Source organism: Enhydra lutris, unplaced genomic scaffold (genome assembly GCF_002288905.1).
Source record: "Enhydra lutris kenyoni isolate GAN:26980312 unplaced genomic scaffold, ASM228890v2 scaffoldscaffold50, whole genome shotgun sequence".
Lineage (NCBI taxonomy): Eukaryota > Metazoa > Chordata > Mammalia > Carnivora > Mustelidae > Enhydra > Enhydra lutris.
In genome coordinates, this window is record NW_019154134.1 from 11,644,368 (window position 1) to 11,669,849 (window position 25,482).

At 38.6% G+C, this 25,482-nt stretch overlaps 2 protein-coding genes across 7 annotated transcripts in view; one reads left to right on the plus strand and one right to left on the minus strand.

Annotated features, from left to right (window-relative positions):
* Positions 1–25,482, plus strand: part of LOC111156917 (NADH:ubiquinone oxidoreductase complex assembly factor 2) — a 263,471-nt gene that overhangs the window by 163,191 nt on the left and 74,798 nt on the right. The window contains exon 5 of the transcript XR_002641260.1: positions 25,081–25,191. The gene's annotated coding sequence lies outside the window, so the exon portion shown is untranslated. The remainder of the gene's footprint in view (positions 1–25,080; positions 25,192–25,482) is intronic.
* LOC111156918 (small integral membrane protein 15) lies at positions 1,913–5,936 on the minus strand. 6 transcript variants are annotated; one of them, XM_022518059.1, is made up of 3 exons: positions 5,926–5,936; positions 4,536–4,675; positions 1,913–3,457 (listed from the first exon to the last, which is right to left on the minus strand). In XM_022518059.1, the coding sequence occupies exons 2-3, from the start codon at positions 4,641–4,643 to the stop codon at positions 3,221–3,223; spliced, it is 345 nt and encodes a 114-aa protein (XP_022373767.1). In that variant the 5' UTR covers positions 4,644–4,675; positions 5,926–5,936; the 3' UTR covers positions 1,913–3,220. The 6 variants fall into 6 exon arrangements, with proteins under 6 accessions (XP_022373767.1, XP_022373764.1, XP_022373766.1 ...); XM_022518056.1 differs by lacking the exon at positions 5,926–5,936 and adding an exon at positions 5,192–5,822; XM_022518058.1 differs by lacking the exon at positions 5,926–5,936 and adding an exon at positions 5,515–5,821.

A 25,482-nucleotide genomic window follows, 5' to 3' on the forward strand; every position in this document is an offset into this window, starting at 1 on the left:
CACCAAACAAAAAATAAAACAGAAAAAAATAAAATAAAATCTAACCTAAATTTAAACAGAACAGGCTTTCTTAAACTGTGTTTGTGTTCCTTGGGGAAAAAAACAGAAGTGAGAAGAGTCTATAATAGTCAAATTAAGTTAAAAGATTCCAAGAAATCACATAGGAATAAACCCTAAGTTCTATTTTATATATCCCAAACTTGTGGTCTTTGAACATGCAACCTGTTTTAATATGTTTGAGAAATATACACACATGTACATGTATATAGTCCAGATATGAAGTAAATCCGAGTGATGCTATAACCAACTACAGACATAAAAACAATCATGAATAGTAATCAGACTTCCTCTCATGTAATACCAGATGAGCTGTAAGTGCCCCTTGCCCCTTTACATTCTGTATAAGGAGAGAACGAATAGGTCAGGAGCTGCTAATTATAATTTATCTCAACACTGGTTTCCAGCTCACAGCATGGTAAGCTTACTTCATTTGCTTACTCTAATTTCAAGAAATCAAAGCAAAAAATGGTACACTAAAAAGTATATCTCATACAGTGATACCATGCTGAAGTTTGTCACATGGATAGTATGAATCAAATTCTGACACACCAACTTTTTTTTCTTCTTTTTGAGTAAAATGTCTGTTACAAGCAGCCTGTGTTTTTTCCCAAAACCAGCCATAAAAAGGTAACTAATTATATTAGTTCTCAAAACTTCAAAAACAGCACAAAAGGCAATTTTTAAAAGAAGTATTACAGCTAATAGTAAAACATTCTTTCATCAATAGTACTATTTGTTGCAGTGAGAAAAGATTGATTTCTCTGAAGGATCCCAACCCTCATAATATTCTATTTTACATCCCCCCATTTCCCTCATACACATAAACATATAGACATCCATATTATAAAACCTAATGATTTCACATATATTAAAAAAGGCTCCATAAATGTTGGAAAAGCTAAAGCTAATAAACAAATGGCATATGTCAAATACAAAACTGGCACGTGTTAAGACTTTAAAGAAATTATAGAAGATTTCAGTTAAATATCTTTAAATTGTAACAAGAAAACCAATGAAAACACAGCTCTAGTAGATAACTAAAAATTATGGTGAATATATCTTTTGCTTCGATATTTGACTCTAAAATGTGGCCATAAGCAAGACTTATGTATATAAATTTCTTTAACGAACAGCTTAATTGCAGAAGCCCAAACACATTTTAGATATATCTTTTTTTTTTTTTTTAAAGATTTTATTTATTTATTTGACAGACAGAGACCACAAGTCGGCAGGGAGGCAGGCAGAGAGAGAGAGGAGGAAGCAGGCTCCCTGCTGAGCAGAGAGCCCTATGCAGCTCGATCCCAGGACTCTGGGATCATGACCTGAGCCGAAGGCAGAAGCTTTAATCCACTGAGCCACCCAGGCGCCCCCATTTTAGATATATCTTAACCTCGTTTTTCTTCAACTGTGCTCTGCAGACCCAGGAGGGCCAGTAGATCTACAGAAGCATATTTTTAATTTTAATTTCAATGGTAATTTCAACTATTAAAAGTTCAGTGACCAAAAAAAAAAAAAAAAAGAAAAGAATAGTTCAGTGACTAAAAAAGATCACTAGATATCCTACCTCGGTTAAGTAATGAAATGGAAGTTGCAGTATGTTCACTCTAATGGCACCACGTAAGAACTGACAACCTAAAGTGAAAGTACTAAGTAGTGTTCAGACCAGTCCAGAAGCATTCTCAGGAGTCCTTAGGTTTTCAAAGTTGAGAAATATTGCTCTTAACTTTTGTAAGTAGGCTTTTAGCTAGAAATGAAACTCAAAACCCTGTGAAAAGTCTAACTTCTATAACATAACTAACTTTAATTACTTTATTATTAACCCCCCTTTAAAAAAAAACCCAGGACCTCTTTATAAAAAAGTATCAAATTTATTTCAGTATCTAGTTTCACTTTTAAATTAAAGCTGGTGGACAATTTTTTATAATTTAAAATTCATTATCAGAGGTGAGGAAAATATTAATAAGCTATTATATACTGACAGCAAATAAATTATTAGACGTGCATTTATAAAAGCCATGTTTAATAGTAGAAAGTTCCAGTTATACTACTTAGCTGAAGGAAATATCCTTTAGCTCTTTATTTCTAATTTTAACACATTCTCATTTTGACATAATTTGCCTTTTTCACCCAATTACTAGTATGATGAACGAAATTTTTCCAAATGTTAAAGTTTTACCACTTATGCAATAGGACTTAACTATTACTTTTTTAGAATCCTTACGAGAAGTCTGAAATTTTAATTGTCACCATGAACGTGCTTGATCGTAGAATATCATTATTAGATAAATTAAAATGAAGACTGGAATAAAAACACAAAAGTGGCATCTATATAATGAACAAATTATGTGGTAAGACATTTTAACTACTTTACATTTCTACATAGCACAATAAAGAATAAACTTGTTCCAAGGAAACACAAAGTTTGGCATTTTTACTGCAAGCTTTAAATCATAGTATTATTCTACTCAACAAGACATCTCTAAGAAAATGGCAGGTTTACAAGTACAAAAACTGTTCTATCTGGTAGGTGGTATTCTACATAGCCAATAGGAGAATTCTTTATAAAACGAGATTTTTAAAAGCAGAATGTCTGATAATTATCTCAAAGGCTAATGAGAAAATGCAAAACATGGTCATTGGTTAGTATGTGGCTTTGAGAAAGCCAGAAATTATTCTATTCCAAGAAAGAAGCAATAATAATAAAAGATGTAAATAATATACTATATGCCTTTTTAAGCCAAAGCACACTTTCACCTCAGGACAGTTTTGATTTTTACATTCTCAAGTCCCTTTGTCCTGAACAGGACCCCATTCTAAGCCATTATTTGAATAGAGTTCATAATGTATAGTCATTTTTCTCCACAGGCTATTTTCATTTCAGAACATAAGCTGCAAAGTGGCAAATGACTAAGTCAATTATAAAGAATTTACAGCATAATAAATGCCAGTTTACAGTAACTGTCAACAGACTTCTACACCAAAATCTAAAAGTTGCTGCAGTAGAGGTCATAACTAACATGATTCTTACAGGTGCTCCAACTTTGTTTACAACAAATTACTGCCATAAAAACCAGAAAAGAAACCTTAGTGGGTCCTTTCAACACTGCATTAATTTTCCAAATTATATTCTTCTGGTTCTATAGCCTGTTTGTTCATTCCTTCAATCCTTTTTTAGTCGTTTAGCTTTTGCAATATTTTCTTGACGTTTTTGTTTCTTCTTTTGCTCCTTTTCCCTGGCCTCAATCATCTTGGCCAATTTCCAGGACAGTACTGCACTTGCTAGAAACAATGGAGTAAGGGCCAGGATAACTGTTGTAAGGAAGCCATATGGGTCCTTTGCAGCCCATTCCACAACATACTCAGCCCAAGCCTTTATATCAAACATCTTTGTAGCTGTCTTTGGAAAAGAAAAGAGAGGGGCAAGAAGAGAAAAGACTTCGTGATTAATCAAATTTTGAAAGAGTTACATCATACAATTATTTAACTCAGAATTCTGTTATTACTGATTAGCTTTTTGTTTTTAAAAACCATCAATTAGTACTATTTTAATATGGACTGTTACCTCCAGTTAAGAAGAAACAAACTAGGGTAACATTTAAAAGATTTAAGATAAAAGTAAAAACTATCTGGAATCTGTCATAGGGACTATGCATTCTTTGTACTCAAGACAAATTTTATTTAGCACAGACTTTTGAAAGAATCTTAAGCACTCATTCCAGGAAACAGCAGAATCCTGTTATTTTTTTTGACACAGCCTTAGTATTAAGTACTAATTAACAAAAGTATGATTCATCAAATTTGGTGTATGAAAAGGACAAGCCACAGAGTACATGAAATGCTTGGGGAAAGGAAGGTAACGGAGGGCTGTTTCCAAGAATGAAAAGGACGGGGTATGGGAAGCGTGGAAATATCCACATTCATATGCAAAGAGATACAAGCAAAAAATGACATGCTATTTTATGCCCTCTTTTGGCTCTGGAGACTCCTCCTTGAGGACATAATTTAATAAATGACAAAATTACCCATAACAGGTGCTATGCATTTTGTTCCACTGAGTTGGTGTGGGAGGGCAATCTGGTAAATAAGAACGGAATGGATCTGAGTGACATTTTCTATTTTGCCTCAGAGGCTTTTCAACCTTTCGTTTTGTGTTGACTTCTACTCAAAGGTGAAAATAAGAATACTTGGGTAGGGGGGCGCCTGGGTGGCTCAGTGGGTTAAAGCCTCTGCTTTCGGCTCAGGTCATGATCCTGGTCCTGGGATCGAGCCCCGCATCGAGCCCCGCATCGAGCCCCGCATCGGGCTCTCTGCTCAGCAGGGAGCCTGCTTCCTCCTCTCTCTCTGCCTGCCTCTCTACCTACTTGTGATTTCTGTCTGTCAAATAAATAAATAAAATATTAAAAAAAAAAAGAATACTTGGGTAGGAATGGGTGTACATACAACCACAATTTCAGCTGGGATTTAAAGTCATCTACCTTATGCTTGAGTACTTCTTTCCAACTTTGTCCTGGGATTATTAATGGGCCAATTACAATTTCAGATGACCCTTGCTTGTTTGTCGTCTTCTTTTTTAGCTCTACCATACACTCGTGAGAGAAGGTTTAAATTTTACATACTGGGTGGGTTGAAAAGAACAGATAAAAGAAAAAAAGTTTTAAGTCACAACTTTCAGGATAACTTTAAAATACTTTCAAATGGACAATTTCAAAAACTGTCTACTTGCAACCTATAAATGACATGTAAAACTGCCTGGCACATTATGGACATTTAATACCTATTTCTTCCTAATTTGAAGAAAATCATTACTACAATTGCAAAGGCACTCTAAGAAAATCCTATTGGAGTAATTACAAATATTTTACTAAGTTACTTCAAAAATAAAATTATGAAGCTCACGGACATATAAAAAGACAAATTAATTCACTGATAAGTTACAGCAAGTTACAGCACATCCATTCCTAGGTTTTTAACTTTTTATACTAAAAAAGTCGTTAACTTGTAAGGTTAGGTACATAATTAAAAATTCTACATCTCACTTTATTCTTTAAAGGATTTTTGGTCTCCCTATTATACAATTCGTGTTCTTTACAGAAAACCAAAACAAAATATAGATCAGCCACAATCCCGTTACCTCGATGAAATTACCACTGGCTTTAATATCCTTCCACCGGTCTCTTCCTATTTTCAACAGAAAACACTAAAGTGCCGCTAGTATATTGTTAAATAGTCCAGCCTCCGCCCCCTGCCCTTGAATTCTTAGGCCCACACAGAGATCCCATCTGTTCCTTCAAGCTTCTCCAGCACGGTAATGAATTAACTAAGGCAATATGCAAAAAATAGTAACGGGGAAGTGAAGGACCTGGTTTGTGGCTAAGTTTTAGCCGTTAACACAAAAAAGTTATCGTCCACAGGCCACAAAGCTCCCGTGCACTTCAATTTCGGACCCAAACGCACGTGTCTCCACACTTAGAGGAATCAGTATCACTCTTCTTTCCGTAAAGGGTCGACCGGGCTTGATCTCCAAACCAGACCTGCCCGGCGCCTGAAGCTGCCCCGGATGGTACTTCACCGCGATCCGCACGTCCCGGCCATCCCTGCTTCGCCCTTGTTCATTCCTGCTTTACTATCCCATCCGGCCGCCTGTCCGGGGGCCACGTTGAAGCACCCCTCGGCCTCAGCGGGCAATAGCCCGAGGTGGGGGGCTCGGAAAGCGGGTGGTTTCCAGGAATCCGGACTTGGTCCCGCCACAGCCCAGTCGGCCGGCGCCGTGGCCACCTCCTCCGGGAACGCGAGCAGAAGGGTCACCAGCAGCCCACCCTACACCACAGCCGGGCTCCTGGGTTCAGACCCCTACTCCCAACTCACCTCCAGGCCGGAAGCAGGAAGGCGGAAGCCGCGGCTTTCCCGTCCCGCCCACAGGCCGGCCTCAGCCCCGAGTGGGCCTGAGGAAGTCGAAGGGCCAGTTTCCGGCTGCGCCATTGCTATGTGGGTCCCGGGACCTGGGCTTCGGGACTCGCGGGGGTGGGGAGGACTGGGGAGGACGGCGCCCGGCTTCCTGGGGAGCGGCAGGTGAGGCCGCGCCGGGCGTGTGGCAGCGCCCCGGCTGGCCCCTGGCGGGGAGCCCGAGACAGTCGCCTGCTGCCGGGACGAAGGGGCGTGGGTGGACTCAGTCTCCAGGAGGCGGTCCGGTACCCTGCCGGCCCTCTGCCCCAGATGTCAGCCGGGAGACAGCTCCCTGCCGTGCTGGAACCAGACCGTTGATGGCGGGCCCCGGTGGGTGATGTATGTAGCCCCTGAAAATAGGCTGAAGAGCGGCGGCAAGAAAGGAGTTGGTCTCCGCAAACCGCCCGAAGTCAAGGTGAGGGTCCCACAGAGACTGTTGAAGGATTCTGGCGAGTTCCTCCTCCCGGTTCACACTCCACCCTTTGCCCCTCTCATCTTCTGGTTGGACAATAGTTAAAGCCTCACGTCCTGCCGACAACGAAGCAGCTGGACCATGGTGGCTCCACCGAACCCTATTACCAAGGAAAAATGCAACCGTTCTGGGTGAAGAGGGGGTTTTTGCTGTTTGTTTTTAGTTTGAGAACCTAACTCATTTCACACACACACACACCCACACACGAAATGAACCGTATTTGCCCAAAGTACTCGGTAAATAAACTGAGCATAGAATTCCCAGAGATACTTGTTCTTTCAATACACAAAGGGATGCAAAAGTCAACAAGCAGAAAGAATGAGCTTAATATTGTCTTCTAATCTACAGGAACTGAGAGATTAACTCTGGTTTGGTTGGTGACCAAATTTTATGATTGCTTGCACCAAACTGCTCTGTTTGACTACCGCTGAGAATGTTGCAAGACCTCTTCACTTTTGTGTGCCAAATACAGCAGGTTTTTATTCTTGAGAGACTATAGAATGTTCTCTTTGAGGACCAAGCTGTGACATGCATAACTAGTTTAGATATAACAACAGTAACTATTATTTACCAAGGAACAGGCTTTTGGCAAATAATCTAGTGATCAAAAATACTGTTCGTTGGGCATATGTTAATGTTTGTATGTTGTATTAGCAGCAGTTGTTTTCTTACTCATTCTTGTTTGAAAACTTGGATGATGGTTTCAAAGCTTGTGCTGCTTGGACCTAACCTGTACTTGTAGTAGCCAGAAAAAGCAGGCTTGGTCACTGGATTGTGTATACCGAAAACTTCACTTGCTAGAGGGAACTATGTGAGCTCTAAAAAAGTGGTTCAAATAGTAACTGCAGGAGCGGGGTCAGGATGTATTTTAACATCCTTCACTCCAGAGGCCAAGGTATGTGTGTGTTTTGATTTAATTACGGATACACAACATACCCAATTGCTGCCTTCCCAGTAGTTCGCTCTGCTGCTTCCCTTGTTAAATGCACTGGAGACTTGAGCTGCAAAAAAAGGTGCATAAGAAAGAGGCCTCTGTAGCTCTTTGGCTGTAGTCTCGACCCTGCCTTCACAGCCTAATACTACTGACCTAGTTTTCAGTTCCAGGACAAAATGCAAGCCCAGGAGTAATAGGGGTTGCCACAGCTGAGCCCCTTCCTGCAACCTGCATTGCTTTCATGAAAGATGGTATCAAGATTGGTTCAGATACTGTGCACTATTTTCTGTAGTGAGGAGTCTTGTGAGTTGTGAAACTGCTGATCTGTATACACTGTAAGTCACTCTGAGCTTGTTTCCTCTTCTTTATGTGGAACGTACACTAGGTCATCTCTAGTGTTCTTTCAGCTTTAAAGTTATGTCAGTTGGACTGGGCTTGGCCATTTTTCTAACTTATGCTTCGTAAGTGGCAGCGGAACAAGGAATTTAGTGGAAACATAGCCAATTTTCTTAAGGTCTTATTCTTTATTTGAAAAGATCCTCAGTTGGATTTTATTCTTTCACAAATGCCTTTAAGAATGCCAATTTAGAATAACAAGAAAATAAGCTGTGCTTGTGTTTATTTTTAAGAAATCTTACTCATGTAACTTGAGCCAAATTAACAAAGCTTTAAACTATTAAGGATTTGTCTTTGCATAATTCCTGTGTAGTGTATCGTGCCTCCTGCCCTATTCACACTCGTTATCTTGAAAAAAAGAACATTACAAAATTTTAACCGTTTTTTTTTTCCTCTTGAGAAGGTAAGCCCTACTCTGTCATTTGTTTAAAAAGTCTTTTTTTTTTCTTTTTTTTTTTTTTTTTTTTGGTGGCAATGCTGGGGACCGAATAAAAAGTATTTGTCTGTTGGTGGTACAAAGTTGCATTTTCCCCTTGAGTTATGTCAAAATTGTGAGTGAAAAAAAAATCATGAATGAGTAAAACCTGAACAAGATTCTATTATAAAAACCTAAACTTGACTAAAGATCTTAAGAACTTTCCTACCTGCTCAACATTTGGTGCTTATTTCTCTGCAGTAACAGTTCACATATTTGACTTAATTTGATGAAATTGGTTTCTTCCCTAAATTTTATTGTTATTTTCTTCCTTTAATTGAAACATAATGAAAATACATTTCTTTTTTTTTAAGAGTTTATCTATTTGAAAGAGTGTGCACGCGGGTGCAGGCCAAGTGGGGGGAAGGGCAGAAGGAGAGGGATAAGCATCCTCCCCGCTGAGCAAGGAGCCAGATGTGAGGCTCTATCCCAGGACCCCAAGATCACAACCTGAACCAAAATCAGACAGTTAACTGAATGAGCCACCCAAGTGCCCTGAAAATACATTTCTTAAAGGGCACAGTTATTGATTTAATAAGTAATAATCAGGTCTTAGCAGTATTTGCAAGATCATATTGAAGAATAATAATTTCTTAAAAGCTCTTTATTGAGTATTCACTATATACCAGGTACTGGGCTAGATGCTTCAGATCTATTATTACTAATCCTGGGACTAAACAACCCCAAATGATAATGTTCTCATACCCATTTTACAGATAAGGAATCAGAGACTTGAAAAGGAGTAGAGCAGGATTTTTTTTTTTTTTAAAGATTTTATTTATTTGAGAGAGAGACAGTGAGAGAGAGCATGAGTGAGGAGAAAGTCAGAGGGAGAAGCAGACTCCCCATGGAGCTGGGAGCCCGATGCGGGACTTGATTCCGGGACTCCGGGATCATGACCTGAGCTGAAGGCAGTCGTCCAACCAACTGAGCCACCCAGGCGTCCCTAGAGCAGGATTTTAAACCCATCTGGCCAAAATCCCTGCTCTTCCTTAATATCCAAAGACTTGTCAAAAAAATGTTGATTTCATAAAATGGAAGTATATTTTTTAATTTTGTTAATTAACTGATTATCACAATCAAAAATTTTCCATACTTTAGAATTTCTTATTGCCCAGGTGGTGGCAGCATGTCTCAAAGAGCTAGTGTGGTGCAAAAGGTTCTCTCCAACTTTGCCAGTTGATTTGCTTCTTCATCACACATACGTGATCTCTGTCAACTAACTCCTCTGTTAGGCTTTCAATACTATTAGACCAAGCCATCATTAACTGTGTTTCCCATCCTCCCATCCGCCTCAGCTTCTGAATGGGTCCTACTCTGCGAGTTTGCTTTCAGTCTGTTTTACTTAGAAAGAACCACAAAACTACTGTTTTTTAGAATATTCATGTAGACCTATCCAGAAACACACAGATTTTTTTTCAAATATTATTATTTTTCAGATTATTTTTCACAGTATATAATTTGGAAGAAACATATACTGAAACAATGACCTAATGTTATAGAATACTTACTTAAAATAGAAGGCATGCTTCTTAAACTTATGGAATACACCAATTAAGGAGGTAATGAAAAGCTTTTAAAAGAATTAGTCTTCAAATTAAGAACAAGAACATTCAGGAGGGAGCAGTGCAAGGTTAAACAATTCAGAAGGAATGCATATATAGCAGAATAACTAGTTAAACCTACTTCATCCAAAAATTGTTTGGAACATTATTCTCATCTTTATAGGGCAGATGTTACCTCCTCACAAAAACCCCTCTCTACCCCTTATCACTTAAATTTTTTTTCATAGCACTCCAATCTGACAAGTTGTTTACCAGTTTGTCTGTTTTTCCTCCTAGAAGGTAAGCAATATATGATCAGTTACCTCAGTATCTAAGAATATTGTTTTGAGTAAATGATTCCAAGATACAGCATTGCTCCCACAAATAAAACTGTTAGTTTTACTTTAATTTGTAGTTTGAACAAATCATGAAATAACCTAAATCTTGGGAAGTTGTGAAGTTTGTATTAAAGTACTAAACAGTTGTAGTATGTTTTCAGGGTAATAATGGATGCCCCAGTCTAAAGATGAGCAGGTAAGGTGTTTGGAGAAAGGTAAAGTAATTGTGATTATCTTGTTAATGAAAGAATACTAGTTGCCTAATAATTTCCAAGTGTGTAACAAGGAAAATAGACTATTAGTGCTAAGATTTATGATAAGAACAAACTGGAGTAGGTATCTTTATATAGGGATCTTTGAAAATAGGGCAAAAGTGTATGTGCAGACTAGATGCTCTCTCTAGATATTTTCCAGCTTCATTATTCTCAATGCAGATTGCAGGAGAAATACTTAGATTGAACAGCAGATACGACTCTTGTTGATTTTTCCTTGCTGCCCAGGGCTTCTTGTATACATTTAGAAACATTCAGTGTGTTTGGTTATATATTGCTGCTTTGGGTAATTTACATAATTTTTTCATAAAGTGCTGAAAATTAGGGATTTCTGTTTTTGTAACACCAAAACACTGTTTACAATTCTTTATCTTCAGAATGTACTGTACATGAACATGTAGCTAACTAGTTCCCTGTGAATAGAGGACATCATTTTGGAAAGGTAGAATTTACGGTACATCCTGTGAAGCCTTGGGTTGCAGTCAGTGCTGTTGAAGTTGTGAGATACTAAACTTCCCTGCTGAATCTGTAAATTTAAATTTTAGGTCTGCCCCTAAATGATGAAATTGTATTAATCATGTCAAGTAATTTTGTTGTCTGTCCCAGAGTCTCCTAGCCATTAAATAAGAATTGTTATCCCAATTGGGAAAACGAATCCATGTCTAAGAATCCTTCAGTGTAAAAATCTTGTGTATTACAAAAGCACCCCCTAGCAATATCACTTTTTCACTGGGTAGAATTTGAATTTGATACCTTCACCTAAACAAGGTGAGTTACTTTTAGTAGTAACCGTATAAAGTATTTTAACCATATTTGTTCAATGATACTGTCAGGGACATTGTTCTCCATGTCATAGAGTACCCTTTATATAAAGTCCCATATAAGATACATGAGAATGTGATTCAAAAAAACTTTTGGAAACCACTTTTTGATAGTGAGAGTTTTGCCTCTTTGATTTGACTGTCAGGATGCTCGAGAACCAAATTTGAAGTTCGTATTTAACATCTATCCTGACCTGCATACTTGCTTTCTTTTTAAACACATTTTTCATAGGACAGGTATTTTCTATCTGTAATTATTATATATGTTAATTTAGTAAAATAAGTCCTTGGTCAAATAAGGGACAGTTTGTTTGCCTGTTTATCAAGTGTTTGAAACTCAGACTTAACAGAGACTTTTGCTATGTAACAGGTCGTTATTTGCTAGTAAAATTCTTTCACTGATTATAATTTTTATGTCTACTTTAAAATCTTGTATTATAACTGTATCATTTAAAACTAGGGAACATAGGAAATCATTGTATGGAATTGCATCCCAAAGTCTAATGCTAAAAGCTAGTTTGTGCCTTTAATAGCCCATGGAGTATAATGTGTATACTTGGAACCTAGTTTGAAAAATAAACAAAATTTACTTGTGCCAGACTATAAATATATATGGTTTATGTTCCCTAAACCATCACTTAGAGACATATCCTACTCCCAAATTCATAAATTGCTCTTGCTGAGTTTACAGTTTGTGTTTTTAGGCTCTAAGTCAGGAAGTGAAACAGTCTGAAATCTAAAAACTCCATTCAGATTCACATATGTAGTCTTGAAGTAATAAATAGTAATGATGCGTATGTTGAGTTTCTAGAGGCTTTGAATTTGGAGTTTTACTTAATTTTTAGATTTGACCTTGATCAACTAATTTTTCATTCTTTATAATAAGCAGATAATAGTAATACCTGCCGTTACACAAGTTGAACCAATGTTCTCTTGAGATTCTTTTCATCTCTAGGTTTTAATACTCTATTGCAGGGCTATACTGTACACTTGTATTAGTAGTGAATATAGGTGTGTAAGAATCTGATTTCGTCTCTAGTTCTAGGGTCATATTTGTTTTCGTGATGTGGAGCGAAAGAATCATCTACTATTTCTGTGCTGGGTTCCCATGTCCATAAAATAAAATTAAGACTACCTGCTTTTTTGCAATACTAACTAGTTAATGAATAATTGTGTGGTCTCCTTTTTATAAAAGGTTATATTTTATAGAATTCATCTGTAAATTGATTTTTGGGAGCTTACACAGATTCCCAGGGAATTATGTTATAAATAGTGGTTATGTTCTTCATTTAGCCTGTAAATGCCTATATGACACACAGTATAAGTGGAAAGAGTGCTTTTGCATAAAAAAAATGGTAGAGTATAATTTTCAAAACTCTTAATAAAGTAGTAAAAATCAGGTGAATTTTTGATAGCTTTGTGCCACAGTAAGATCTTACACCGAGTGATGGAAAATGAATTTATCTGAATCTATTTCCCCCCAGATCTTTACATCCAGATGGCATGAGTGATTTGTCAACGCTTTCTGACCATCTTACTATATATGCAGGGTAATATATCTTACCGCATATGCAGTGCAGGAATCAGTGTTTGTTGCAACTATTTCCCAGTCTGCTAACCGTTTTATATCATAGGAAGCTAAAGCTACATATGGGTCTGTAAATTATTCATATGTGTATGCAATGCATATGGAATATATTCATGTACATTAATCTGTAATATGCCCCCATCCCCACTTTATTGTCCGTAGAATGAAGTACAGACTCTTTAGAGGAGCCTAATGATTCTTACCAATCTAGTCCGGCCTGCCATATAAATCTTCCAACATGATAGAGAACCATTTATTTCAGTCCTCTGCAGCTCTAAGAGATGCCATCTTAGTGTAGTGTTTGCAGTATACACTCTGGAAATAAACTACCGAATTTGAATTCCAGCTCTCCCTCTGGCTGGGATGATGAGACTACTGTGAGAATGTGCCTCACAGACCCCCACTACAAGAAGCTTAATTAATTGACCAAGGACCCCAGCTGCTGTGCTCTGAAATCCTTCACTATGTTTGTGCCAAGACTTTGTTTCTTTTGCAGCTCACTAAGCATGGCAGAGACTAGGGCCTGTTTTTGGCAGACACAAGACTTCCCTGATGGCCTGCAGGGGTTCAAGGACTCCTCCATTCCCTTGCCAAGCCTTCCTTAGGCTACATGGCCATCTAGAACACTTCCACCCAACCTACCCTTCCCTCTCTTTCACTTAGGGTCAGACTTGCGTCATTGTATGACAGTTCACCCAGTCTCTCTGGCTCCCTCCCTATTTCCTCTCACAGATATTTCCCCTAAAAAAAACAACAAAAAGACAAACAAAAAACTTATACATTTAATTCCATCTTGGCTCTGGGATGGTAAAATTGAGATTTAGAAATGGTTCATCCATTTCTTGCTCTAAGAGGCCACCATGATTGGTAGGTAGGGCACTCATTGCCCCTGGCATAAGCCTGCAGATTAATTATTAAAGATTTCACCAGTGTTGGCCCGGGACAATGTCCCAGTGAAGGGGAACTGTGGTAGATATACAGGCATTTGAAAAATATGGGAGGAATAACATCTACAAAGAGAATAGAGTTGGCTGATTACTCTTAAGTTGTATTGAAGTACTGTAGAAGGAAAACAGAAATAGTTATTAACAACTTAGAGCTGGAGGTCTCCTATGATAGCCTTTATCACCTAGAAGGTCAGAGTCAGTTGAAGTACATGCTGCAGAGCTAGCCAATGTTGATGTCACAGAACTCCAGAGACTTCTGAGCTTTGAATGTTTAGCTAATGTGGCTCTGTTAATGTGAAGGTGGGGAAATCTGGGGTCCTAAATATGGGATGGACTCTTTTTTTTTAAGATTTGTTTCGTTATTTGAGAGAGAGAGAGATGGAACACCAACAGGGAGAGGGACAGAAGGAGAGGAAGAGGGAGAGAAGCAGGCATTCCCACGGAGCCCAACACCAGGGCTCTATCCTACAACCCTGAGATCATGAACCGAACTGAAATCAAGAGTCAGACACTCAACTGATGAGTCACCCAGGCACATCAAGGGATAGGGTCATCTTGATGGATTCTCCTGCTCCTCCCTCTGGGCTTGCAAAGGTAGCTCTTCTTTAGTAAAAATTAGCATGTTTGTTCTCCTGGAGATACCGCAGATGCCTTTTGCTCACAAGGCAGTAGCCCTCCTTCTCTACCCCCTTTCTCTTTTACTAGTTGCCAAGTGAATAACAACCAATAACCGAGACAATAACTGGGTTAAATCTCAGCAAAGTGAAAAATGTTTGAGTTGCACTGGCAGACTGGAGGAAGGAATAAAGAGGCTGAGCAAATGGGCATGCTGGAATGGATAACTTGCATAAGGCCACATGATCCATTGCAGGATTGTATTCCGTGAGATGGACTAGAATCTCACCATTCACCCAAGGGCATCAGAGAGCACTGGTGAGAGAGACTTAAGCATCACTTAGAAGTTTGGTGGTAGCTGTCCTCTGCAAGCCTGGGAGGTAAGAGAAGCAGCCACAGAGTTGGCTCATTAACATCCATGGCAATAATAGATCCCTGAAGTAAGGGAAGCCAGGTGGTGTTGCTTAACTGCCAGAAGCTAGAAGGCCACAATTATAACTGGCAGGGTCATTCTCGCATCCAAAAGAGCTTGACCCACAAGGAGTTCTAGAGTCCGCTAATAGTGCATAGTCTCCCTGTGGGCAAAATAGATGGGCAGTCCATGAGGGTGCTGATTAACATCTATGACCCTGAAAAAGCAAAGCACAGTTTCCAGGTCTAGAACTGAGTATGTGGATGAGTCCCAAGGAAGAAGAACCCTACCACAACACAGAAAGTAAATAAATACATGACATTTCTTCATAAAGGCTTTGTGACCATCTCTCTAATTGACTGCACTAGGGAAAGGGTAATAGTATTTTGAGGACTATCAGTCATAGGATTTGAGTTAATTTTGGTATCTGGAAATTTTAAACAACATTACAGCCTACCTGTAAAATGAGCATCTACCAGACCAGGTGTTCTGGCTCAAGACCAGGTGTTGGTCTCACAGTGGCCCCAATTGCATAATTAGAATTTATGTGGCAGTTGGAGCAACTGCCACATTGTGTCCCTGGTCTATGGAGTTGGGGTTATATTGGGGGTTGCCAAATGGAACCCTCTGAAACTGCTCACCCAAAGACAGTAAGTCAGGCATAATATTGTATTTTAGGAGAGTAATGAAGATTAGTGCCACCATTAAAGACCTAAAAGATATACCATTAAAGACCTAAAAGATAAAGTGCTGGTCCCAGTTCTCTTTCTTTAATATACCAGTCCAGCTCCTAAATAAACTGTATTATGTTACTATGTTATTATGGACTACTGCTGACTTAACCAAGTAGTAAGTCTTAGAACAGCTGCTGTTCTGTGCAGCCCTCATTGCTAGAAGAGATTAGGAAGGCCTCATACCTGGTGTGTCACTAATTTGGCATTGTGTTTTTTTCCATTCCAATTAGAAAAAAGAATCAAACAAACACTTCACCTTCACAAAGAACAGTCAACACTATTCATTTAGATGGAGTTTTTCGTCAGGGCTACGTTAACTTTCCCATCTTCAGCCGTAATATAAAGATTATGGACTGCCTGATTACCCCCTCATGACACTACACTGGTCCATTTTGTTGACAGCATCATGTGGTTGGACAGATGAGCAAGAGGTGACTACTATGCTGAAGACCTTGGTGAGATACATGTACCCCCAACGATGGGAGATAAACACTATGAAACTGAGAGACCAGTCACTTGAGTAAAGTTTGGAGATCTAATTGTCAGGGGAATGCAGGATATCTCCTCCAAAGTGAAAAATTGTACAGCCCCTACCACAAAGAAGTAGAACATTTTGTTGACCTCTTTTCCTTCTGGAGACAAGACATTCCACAACAAGCAATAATGCTGGCTCCTACACCAAGAAACATGGAAGGCTGCCAACTTTGAGTGAGGCCCAGGGCCTGGGCCAGGTGGAAGCTTCAGTGCAAGCAGCCCTGACAGACACCTGGACCTTGTGATCCAGCAGACTTTAGTGGTATCAGTGGTGGGAAAAAATGCAGTGTGGAATGTATAGCAAGTTCAGTGGGAAAATCATAATCCAGGCCCCTGGGATTCTGGACTAAGGTCATGCCATCTGCAGCGGGTGATTGTATGGCTATTGAGAAATAGCTCCTGGCATGTCACTGAACCCTGTAGAGACAATGCCTGGCCATGGGACAGTTAAACCTGCCCTTCCTCCAAGTCCCTACCGGAGTGAATAACTGATTTTCTAAATCTATCATTCCACCTAATTTATTAGCTGTTGCCATTATAATAAAGTAAGTGTTTTATTTATTCATTTGTTCATTTATTTTTAACAGATGGCCTCATGGATTCTTAGTTAACAGATTAAATCCATTACTATCATTTTATTTATTTTGGTGGTGTTAATTGTTCCACATTTGACCATTAGAGCCCCAGAAATACTCCCTGTATATGTCAGAAGTCTTAGATGTGTCATATACTCAACATAATTTGAGCCCTTTCTTTTTGGTACAATCAGATATTCAAGGTGCATCTTGCACTTTCCCTCCCTAGCCCTGGAGTCAGTCATTTCTTCAAGGAGCCCTGCTTACTTTTCATGGACAATGGAATACAGGAACCAAGATTGGAGTGCTAGGTTTGCTCACACTACTAGTGTGTCATTGGCTGCAGTCCCCCTCAGCAGTCAACACACCTACAAATGTCTATATTTATACCTGTTAAAAACTATGATTTTAGGGCACCTGGGTGGCTCAGTGGGTTAAAGCCTCTGCCTTCGGCTCAGGTCATGATCCCAGGGTCCTGGGATCGAGCCCCGCATTGGGCTCTCTGCTCAGTGGGGAGCCTGCTTCTCCCTCTCTCTCTGCCTGCCTCTCTGCCCACTTGTGATCTCTGTCAAATAAATAAATAAAATATTTTTTAAAAAACTGAGTTTATTTTGATACCTTCAGTAGCAGTCTATCACTACTTTCTATTCTTTCCCTCTTCCTTATTTGTAATTTCCTCAGTAGAAAGACTCCTGGTTGCCACTATCTTTTTTTGTTTTTGTTATGTTGTTACCCAGAATATAGTACATCATTAGTTTTTGATGTGGTGTTCAACGATTCATTAGTTACATATAACACCCAGTGCTCATCACAACACGCGCCCTCCTTAATACCCATCACCCGGCTACCCCATCCCCTCACTCCCCTCCCTTCTGTAACCCTCAGTTATGCCACTGTCTTTAATATATATACTCATTTGCTCAAAGCTGAAATACATGGAAGGCATTTTTAGCATTGCTAATTCATAATATTTGGGGGGGAAAAATACAGGTTTTTAGGTGACCCATCTGTTTCCAGTCTCTTGGTTTGGCTGCTGAAAAGTCAACTCTTAAGCAAGATTAATAAATTCAAACTAAAGCCCCAAATAGTGTGTGTAGGCCAGGAGACCTGGATGGCCCACAGGGTTTTAAAGGGCCATAGAGCTTCAACAGTCCAGGGTAGTAGCTTCAAACTTCATTTCTGCTGTAACTCAACAGGTGACACAGCAATGTTTATGTTGGTTGGGCAGTAGTAGCTAATCATGGCCTTATCCACCAGGTCTTAGCAGGTATAATCATGGCACTAAGAATTGGCACCTCAGCTGAAGGAAAGGAAAGATTTCCCTCTTGATGGTACAATTTATCTCTTTTTAAAAGGCAAACTGCAGTGGATTGTTCTTAAGCTTTTCTGCCCACTCATAAAGCACAATTTGTCAGTGACATCATTTATAACTTGTGTTAGCAATTACATCCTTTAAAAAACTCACATCCAAAAATAAATAAATAAATAGATAAATAGATAAATAAAAATTTTAAAACTCACATCCGGTTTTATGACCTACTAATACTTTAACAAGTATTTTTAGGAAATGATTGAAGGAAAAAGGTGTTATTAAATGCAGCACTCCTAATCTGAGGCTAGCACTTTCTACATCAAAAACTAATTGATTTGGGGGAGCTGATATTTTGTAGTTGAAATATAAACTAAGAGGTTAGGATTTGAGGTAAATGTGCTGTTAACATCAGACTTCAAGTATGCCAGCCATTTGTGCTTTAACTTCAGTTTCTTTTTGCTTTTACTATTTTGTGTAGTTTTGGTAAATATCATTAAGCAACTTCAACTTTCTGCCTTAGCACTGAATAATAAGCAGTCCAAAGATGAATGGATCCTTTTGTATTGATAGTATCTTTGAGGAAGGCTTAAATTTTGGTTATTAAGATCAGTGTTTAATGTTACGCAGTACACTGGCTTTTTCCTCTAAAATGGCAGGTTAAGTTGATTAGTCTCTTCAGCTTAACATAGTCCGTACGTTAATTTGCCTATTTTGTTTGGTATTTTGCCTTTAGATTTACTGTTAACTGCCCTTCACTAAAAAGAAATTATATGTTAAATCCTTAAAGTGGCCTGTTTTTTGTGAACTTGAATAACTGGGGAAATGTTTGGAAAAAGAAAGGGGCACTTTTAATCTTTGGAAAGCACATTGACCTAATTCATAAGGCCATGTGAAAGTTGGAGTTATGCAAGCTGACTTGCTTTGACATTATTTTGTTTAAATGGCCTTAAATTGATGCATCCTTAGATAATGAAAGAAAAATATAAATTTATTAAAAAGTACACCTATTAGCTTACTTTTGGTTCATCTCTGTCAAAGCAAGTTCAGTTGGTTTTACAAAGAAATCAGTGATATGTATACCCCTAATGTTAAGATAATCTGGTTGAGATTCCTTTAAAGTAGGTTAATTTTTAAGTCAAGTATCATTAAACATCTGTAGTAGGCAGCTTTTAAGATGGCTCCCAATGATACCCACTTGCTGGTATCTATACCCTTGTTGTATTCCCTCTCATTTAGTTTAGCGAGATCTAATAACATACTTCTGATTAATAGAACCTGGTAAAAGTGATAGGATGTCATTTCCAAGGTTAGATTACAGAAAGATTCTGGCTCCCATCTGGCTCACCCTATCTTGCCCTCTCACGAGCTCACTTTAATGGAAGCCAGTCTGTCATGTTGTGAGCTACCCTCCGGAGAGGCGGAGGAATGGGAGAGGGCTTCTAGCCTACAGTCAGTGAGGAACCGAATCCTACCGTAACTGTATGCATGCGCTTGGCTGCAAGCTCTTCCTCCCTCCTTCAAGACTTGATGACGACAGTCCAGCTGACACCATGAAGGCAGCCTTGTGAGAACCCCTGAGCCCCACTGTGCCAGATTGGTCTGGTATGAACCCAGGCCTCAGTATTTTTAAAAGTTCCCTAGGTAATTCCAGGACATAGATGAAGAATCACTGATTCAGCATAAATCAATTTAGTAAGCCCCCTCTGGGTGCCAGGTGTAGGAGCAGCAATAGTGAGTGGGAAGTAGAGCTTGCTTTTCATTCATAGGTCAGAAGAGAAGATAAACATGTAAACAATAACAACAATGTGACAGATGCTCCAATAAAGTTATTTACAAGGTGATATAAACACAAAAGAGGAAACACCTAACACAGCCTGATAGAAAAGGTTTGAGGGAGAAAATGTTATTCTGAAGCTAAATGTAAAAGCGAGTCAGCTAGAGTAAGAACATGGAGGGATAAACATTGCAGGCAAAGGAGTACAAGAGTAAAGGGACAAAGTTTTTCAAGAGTAACGGGCGGGTGCCTGGGTGGCTCTTCGGCTCGGGTCATGATCCTGGAGTCCTGGGATCGAGTCCCACATCGGACTCCCTGCTCGGCGGGGAGTCTGCTTCTCCCACTGATTTCTCTCCTCTCATGCTCTCACTCTCTCGCGCACGCTCTCTCTCTCTCTCTCTCAAATAAATAAATAAAATCATTTTAAAAATTAAAAAAAAAGAATAAGCAGAGTGGTGGTATGTTCATATTTGAGTAATAGGGCTGGAAGGGTAGTGGGATATATTGAGTAATATTGAGTAATATATATTATATATTGAGTAATATATCCAGAAGGGTAGTGGGAGTGTTGACAGAACACGAAATTAAGGTTATGGAAACCAGTTAGGATGATGACATGACCTGTAGTGGTGGCGGAAGGGATGAAGAGGAGAGGGGAGGAATAATTTGCTAACTAGGATACGTAATGTGTAAGACTGGGAAGCATGCACTGAAATGCAAAGGGAGGAGCCCGTGAGGACTCCTGGGTTCTGGGTTGGCAGTTGTGTGGGTGGTAGCCTAACTTTGGCAACAGATATGGGGGAAGCAAAAGCAGAAGACAGAAGGAAATGAACAGTTCGGTGTTGGACCTAAGTTTAAAGCTTCAAAAGAAACAACTGGTTGCAGTTGGCACTAGAAATGAAAACCAAATTGCCAACACTGAAAAGAAATAGAAATTTAAAAAAAGAAAAAAGAAAAAAAAATTGTCATGTCACTTGCCAAAAGAGCACATCTTGGGGATTTTACATATTTGGAAATAATCAAGAACATAGATTCTGTCCTGTCTCCATGTGTTTTGGTACAATCAGCCCTCACTAAGACAAGAATGATCTTGAGAATAGCTATATGGACTTACAGAAAGGTTTCTATTTCACTAAACCAAAGAAATCTTTAAAATTGTTCTGTATAAGCTACTTTTCACCGTTTGTGTCCACGACCTACAGTTCACTCACAGCACACTCCTCTCCTTAGGTTCCTTTGCCCCTCTTCCCACTGAGGTTAGGAATGTCTTGGTTTGCCCAATTACAGTTTTGAACTGACAACAGATTGTATTATGTCCTGAAGTGGAAAGGGTTTGGATGGTGACATCCCCATATCCTTATAATGATCTGATCATTTTTTCCAGTTTACTGAGAAATGATTGGCATATATCACAGTGTAAGTTCAAGGCTTAGAGCAGGATGGCTAGATTTACATATTTTGTGAAATGATTACAATAGGTTCAGGTAACATCCATCTTCTATAGATATAATTAAAAGAAAAGAAAGAAGTTAAAAATTCTCTCCTGATGTGAACTCACAGGATTTGCTCTCAACAACTTTTTTATTTTTTTATAGTGCAGTACTAGCTACAGTCATCATGTTGTACATTACATCCCTTGTACTCACTTATAACTGGAAGTTTGTACCTTTTGACCTCCTCCCTCCACTTACCCTCCCCCACCCACTGCATCTAGTAAACACAAGTCTGATCTCTTTTTCCATTTTTTTTTCTTTTTAGATTGCACCTACAAGTTGAGATCATACAGTATTTGTCTTTCTCTGGCTGACTTATTTCACTTAGTGTATGACTCGGATCTGCCTTCAGTTCAGGTCGTGATCTCTGGGTACTAGGATCAAGTCCCATGTTGGACTCCCAGCTCATTGGAGAGTCTGCTTCTCCCTCTCCCTCTGTCTCTCCCCCCTGCTTATCTCTTTCTCTCTGTCTCAAATGAATAAATAAAATCATTTAAAAGGAAAGAAATGCCTGTTCAGGTCCTTCACCCATGTTTTAATTAGGTTATTGGATTTTCTTGCTATTGAGTTGTTTGAGGTTTTTTTTATATTTTGGGTATTAACCCATCATCAAATAGATGGCTTGCAAATATTTTTTCCAATTCCATAGGTTGTCTCTTCACTTTATTAAAAGTTTCTTTGCCCTTTCAGAAGCTTTTTGATTTGAGGTAGTCCCACTTGTTTATTTTTTATTTTGTTGCTTGTGCTTTAGGTGTCATATTCAAAAATTAATTATCAAAACCAATGTCAAGATGCTTTACTCCTGTGTTTACTTCTAGGAGTTTCAACTAATTCCTAGCCAGCCCTGCTCCGGGTCTCACATTTATATCTTTGATTCATTTTAAGTTACTTTTTGTAAGGTATATGATAGTGGTCCAGTTTCATTCTTTTACATCTGAACATCCAATTTTCCCAGCACCATTTCTTTTTTTTTTTTTTTTAAAGATTTTATTTATTTATTTGTCAGAAAAAGAGAGAGAGAAAGCACACAAGCAGGCAGAGGCGGAGAGAGAGACAGGCTCCCTGCTGAGCAAGGAGCCCAATACGGGACTCGATCCCAGGACCCTAGTATCATGACCTGAGCCGAAGGCAGCGGCTTAACCCACTGAGCCACCCAGGCATCCCCCCAGCACCATTTCTTGAAAAGACTGTCTTTTTCTCTATTGAGTATTCTTGGCTCCTTGTCAAATATTAGTTGACCATATTGGTCATTTATTTTAATTGCAATGGAGCAGTACCTCAATCTCCCTAAAGCATGCTAACCCCTGTATCAGAATGAAGTTACATGCTGTTATTTTGAATTCCTGACATTGTGATATGTGCTTTCCTGTTTCAGTCTACTCACGTATTTCATGTGTTGTGGGCACTTTTTTTTTTTTTTTTTTTTGAGGAGTAAAGATATTTAGTTGTGCCCATTATTTGCTAGTGATAAACTGACACTTTTGAACTTTTAAAACTGTTTTCTTTCTTCTCTCATCTAGACAGCTCAAATACCCCCACAGAGAAACCACAGGGAAATGCAACTGAATCTTACTGTGAAAGGAAGGGCTGCACTTTGTTTCATCTCAAGCCTGCCTTGAGGCTGGTGCAAAAAAAAAAAAAAAAAAAAAATGCTTATGTCCGCAGAACATGTATCTCTTAGGTAAATCAAACCTGTAATTCAACTTGGCTGCCTCTAAGCCATTCTGATTCCTGCCAACAAGAACATTAATGAACTTAGTATCTCCACAGGTTTATTCATGTGTAAGACCCAATTCCTTATTCCTCTTCCTTGTTCTAGCAGCTGCCTGTGCCCCATCTGATAAAGTGGAAAGCTAGACTAGATCATACAAATCCAGATGAATTTAAACCCCAGATTATTGTAGACAGTGTTCTCTAATTCTTCTGTCTGGCTTTAGGATAGTGAACAAAGTTTCTAGGCCTTGGATTTAAAAAAAAAAAAAAAAAACCCATACCCTAGTAATTATTGTCATGAAAAAACATTTTATGAAAGTTAGCTTATTCATCCTCTTATTCTTCCTTTTATTCTCCTTTTGAGAGTATTCCAGAACAAGCTGTGCTTTGGTCATTCTCCCCAAATGGCATGAGACTGATAAAGGAATGGTGCTAAAAAAGTCATGAACCTAATTCATCAAAAATTTTTAAGATAGGAATATGAAAGAACATAGGCCATTTTATCTTTCCAAGTTTGTCTACATGTTAGAATTATCTAGAGATCTTTTAAATTTCCAAAGCTCATGCCACACCTAGATCAATTAAATCATACTTTTTAGTGATGGGATACAGGCATCAATAGTGTTATGACTCCCCAGGTGACTCCAATGTGCAGACAAAGTTGGAAATCACTGATCTAGACAAGTCTATTACTTCATAATTGCAAGAAAAAACCGCTGTGGCTTCTTCTCCCTAGACTCCTCTCCTAGCTGTTGGTGGGGGATTCTATACTGTCCAACCAAGTTCTCTGTCAGTTTTGACAACTTTGAACCTAAGCAAGGATGTTGAATGAGGAAGGTCAATCACTGAAAAGCAACATTCAACTAATCAGAAACCACAGATATGAAATAGTTGATTGCAACTTTTTAAGTTATTTTTGATATGTTTTAATTTTTTCCTGATAACATGAGTATTGTGTGTCAGATTTCTCTATTCCATTTTCAGACACAGAGCTTCTTATGCAGTTAGTTTAATAAAACTAGTCTACGTGGGTGACATTTTTGCATGCTTTGGGTAATTGTTTTAGAATTCCTTCTCTGAGTTAGTCAACTTTAAAAATGTCTAATGCAGAGTTGGTATGCGTTGATTGAGAATTGTCTATTTTTGCTTTAAGAGACCCAGTTTGGCCCAAAGATAACCATTTAAAATTTTATTTTCGGTGTATACACAGCACATTACTTATTTATATAAGCAATCACTGGCTGTCCAAAAACCGAGGGAAGCTTAATTTAATACAGCAACAACTGTTTATTCATCAGTCGTGAACTGACATCCTTTATCAAAACTCAGAATCCCGAATCGTACAAAAATCACCACACTGCCCTATAAAATTTTAAAGTGATATTATAACCCAATAAAATTACGATTGTGCTATATGTCTATATGTATCTTGAGAGAGATTAATTAAAGAAAATAAAATTGCAGTTGAAGCTGCTAGATGGTTGAAATTATCTGAATAAGTGTGATCTTGACTTTAATGAATTAACAAGTAAGCTTCTTGCCTTAAGTATTTAATTAATTTTAAACCATATTTGATTTAGAAAGCATTTATACTTAATTTCTGATCTAGTGTTCAATTAAAATTGTCTGTAATATTATTTGGAGTCTCTAAATCCTATTCTTGCTTTGGTTATCTTTCTGCTTGGTCACTGCTGCTGAGCAGTGGGAAGAGAAGGCATATGGCTGTGATCTTCTAATTCCTCATATGCTAGGGAGAAATCTTCAGAGAAAAAGTTTGCTTTGAAAATGCATGGTTTTTCCCCTCCGCTTTTACTTTTATTTTTTTAGACAGCAGGAAAGAGAGAGAGAGAGGTGGGGAAGGGACAGAGGGACCCAGTACGGAGCCCAGTTCAGGGCTCGATCTCACAAGCCCCAATCTCACATGATCTCACATCCTGATATCATGACCTGAGCGGAAATCAGGAATCAGATACTTAACCGACTGAGCCACCCAGGCGCCCTCTCAGATTTTATTCTATAAGGAATCATTTGGGAGAGGTGGTAAAAATAAATGAGAACACGTTTGTCATTAAAAGCAAAAGACTGAACTGTTGCAGTTACTTTCTAAAATCACTTTTTTTTTCCATAGGAAGATTTTGGATAAAATATTATCAAGGAAGCTAAGGACACCTGGGTTGTATTGAAAGCACACCATCATGAAATCAGAAGGCCAGAATTTGAATTCCGGTTACTCACAAATGTAAGGTTATATTTTTATCCCTCCTCTGTTAAGATGCTTTCTTGATGTGTGATGTTTACATTTTGTCCTAGAGCGTGTTTTCTTCTGCTCCATAGGAAGAGGTATATTCTGTACTGTCAGTTTTTATTTCATTTTAAGTGAGGACAACCATGGTATTATATAAGCCAAGGGGTAATGAATCCCAACATAATGAGATTTGGTTTTGAAATAAGTCTTAGAATTTATATTTGAAAATGAGTGATGTTTTGGGGAACTGACTCTAATTCAGTGTCACTCCAAATAGAACAGTGA

What these genes read in the sequence shown, in the direction of transcription:
- LOC111156918 (XM_022518059.1), bottom strand. Translation starts at nt 4,643, where the DNA reads ATGGTAGAGCTAAAAAAGAAGACGACAAACAAGCAAGGGTCATCTGAA. An exon ending in AAGAAGTACTCAAGCATAAG is followed by an intron (nt 3,458 to 4,535) that starts GTAGATGACTTT and finishes TCTTTTCCAAAG; the next exon opens with ACAGCTACAAAGATGTTTGA.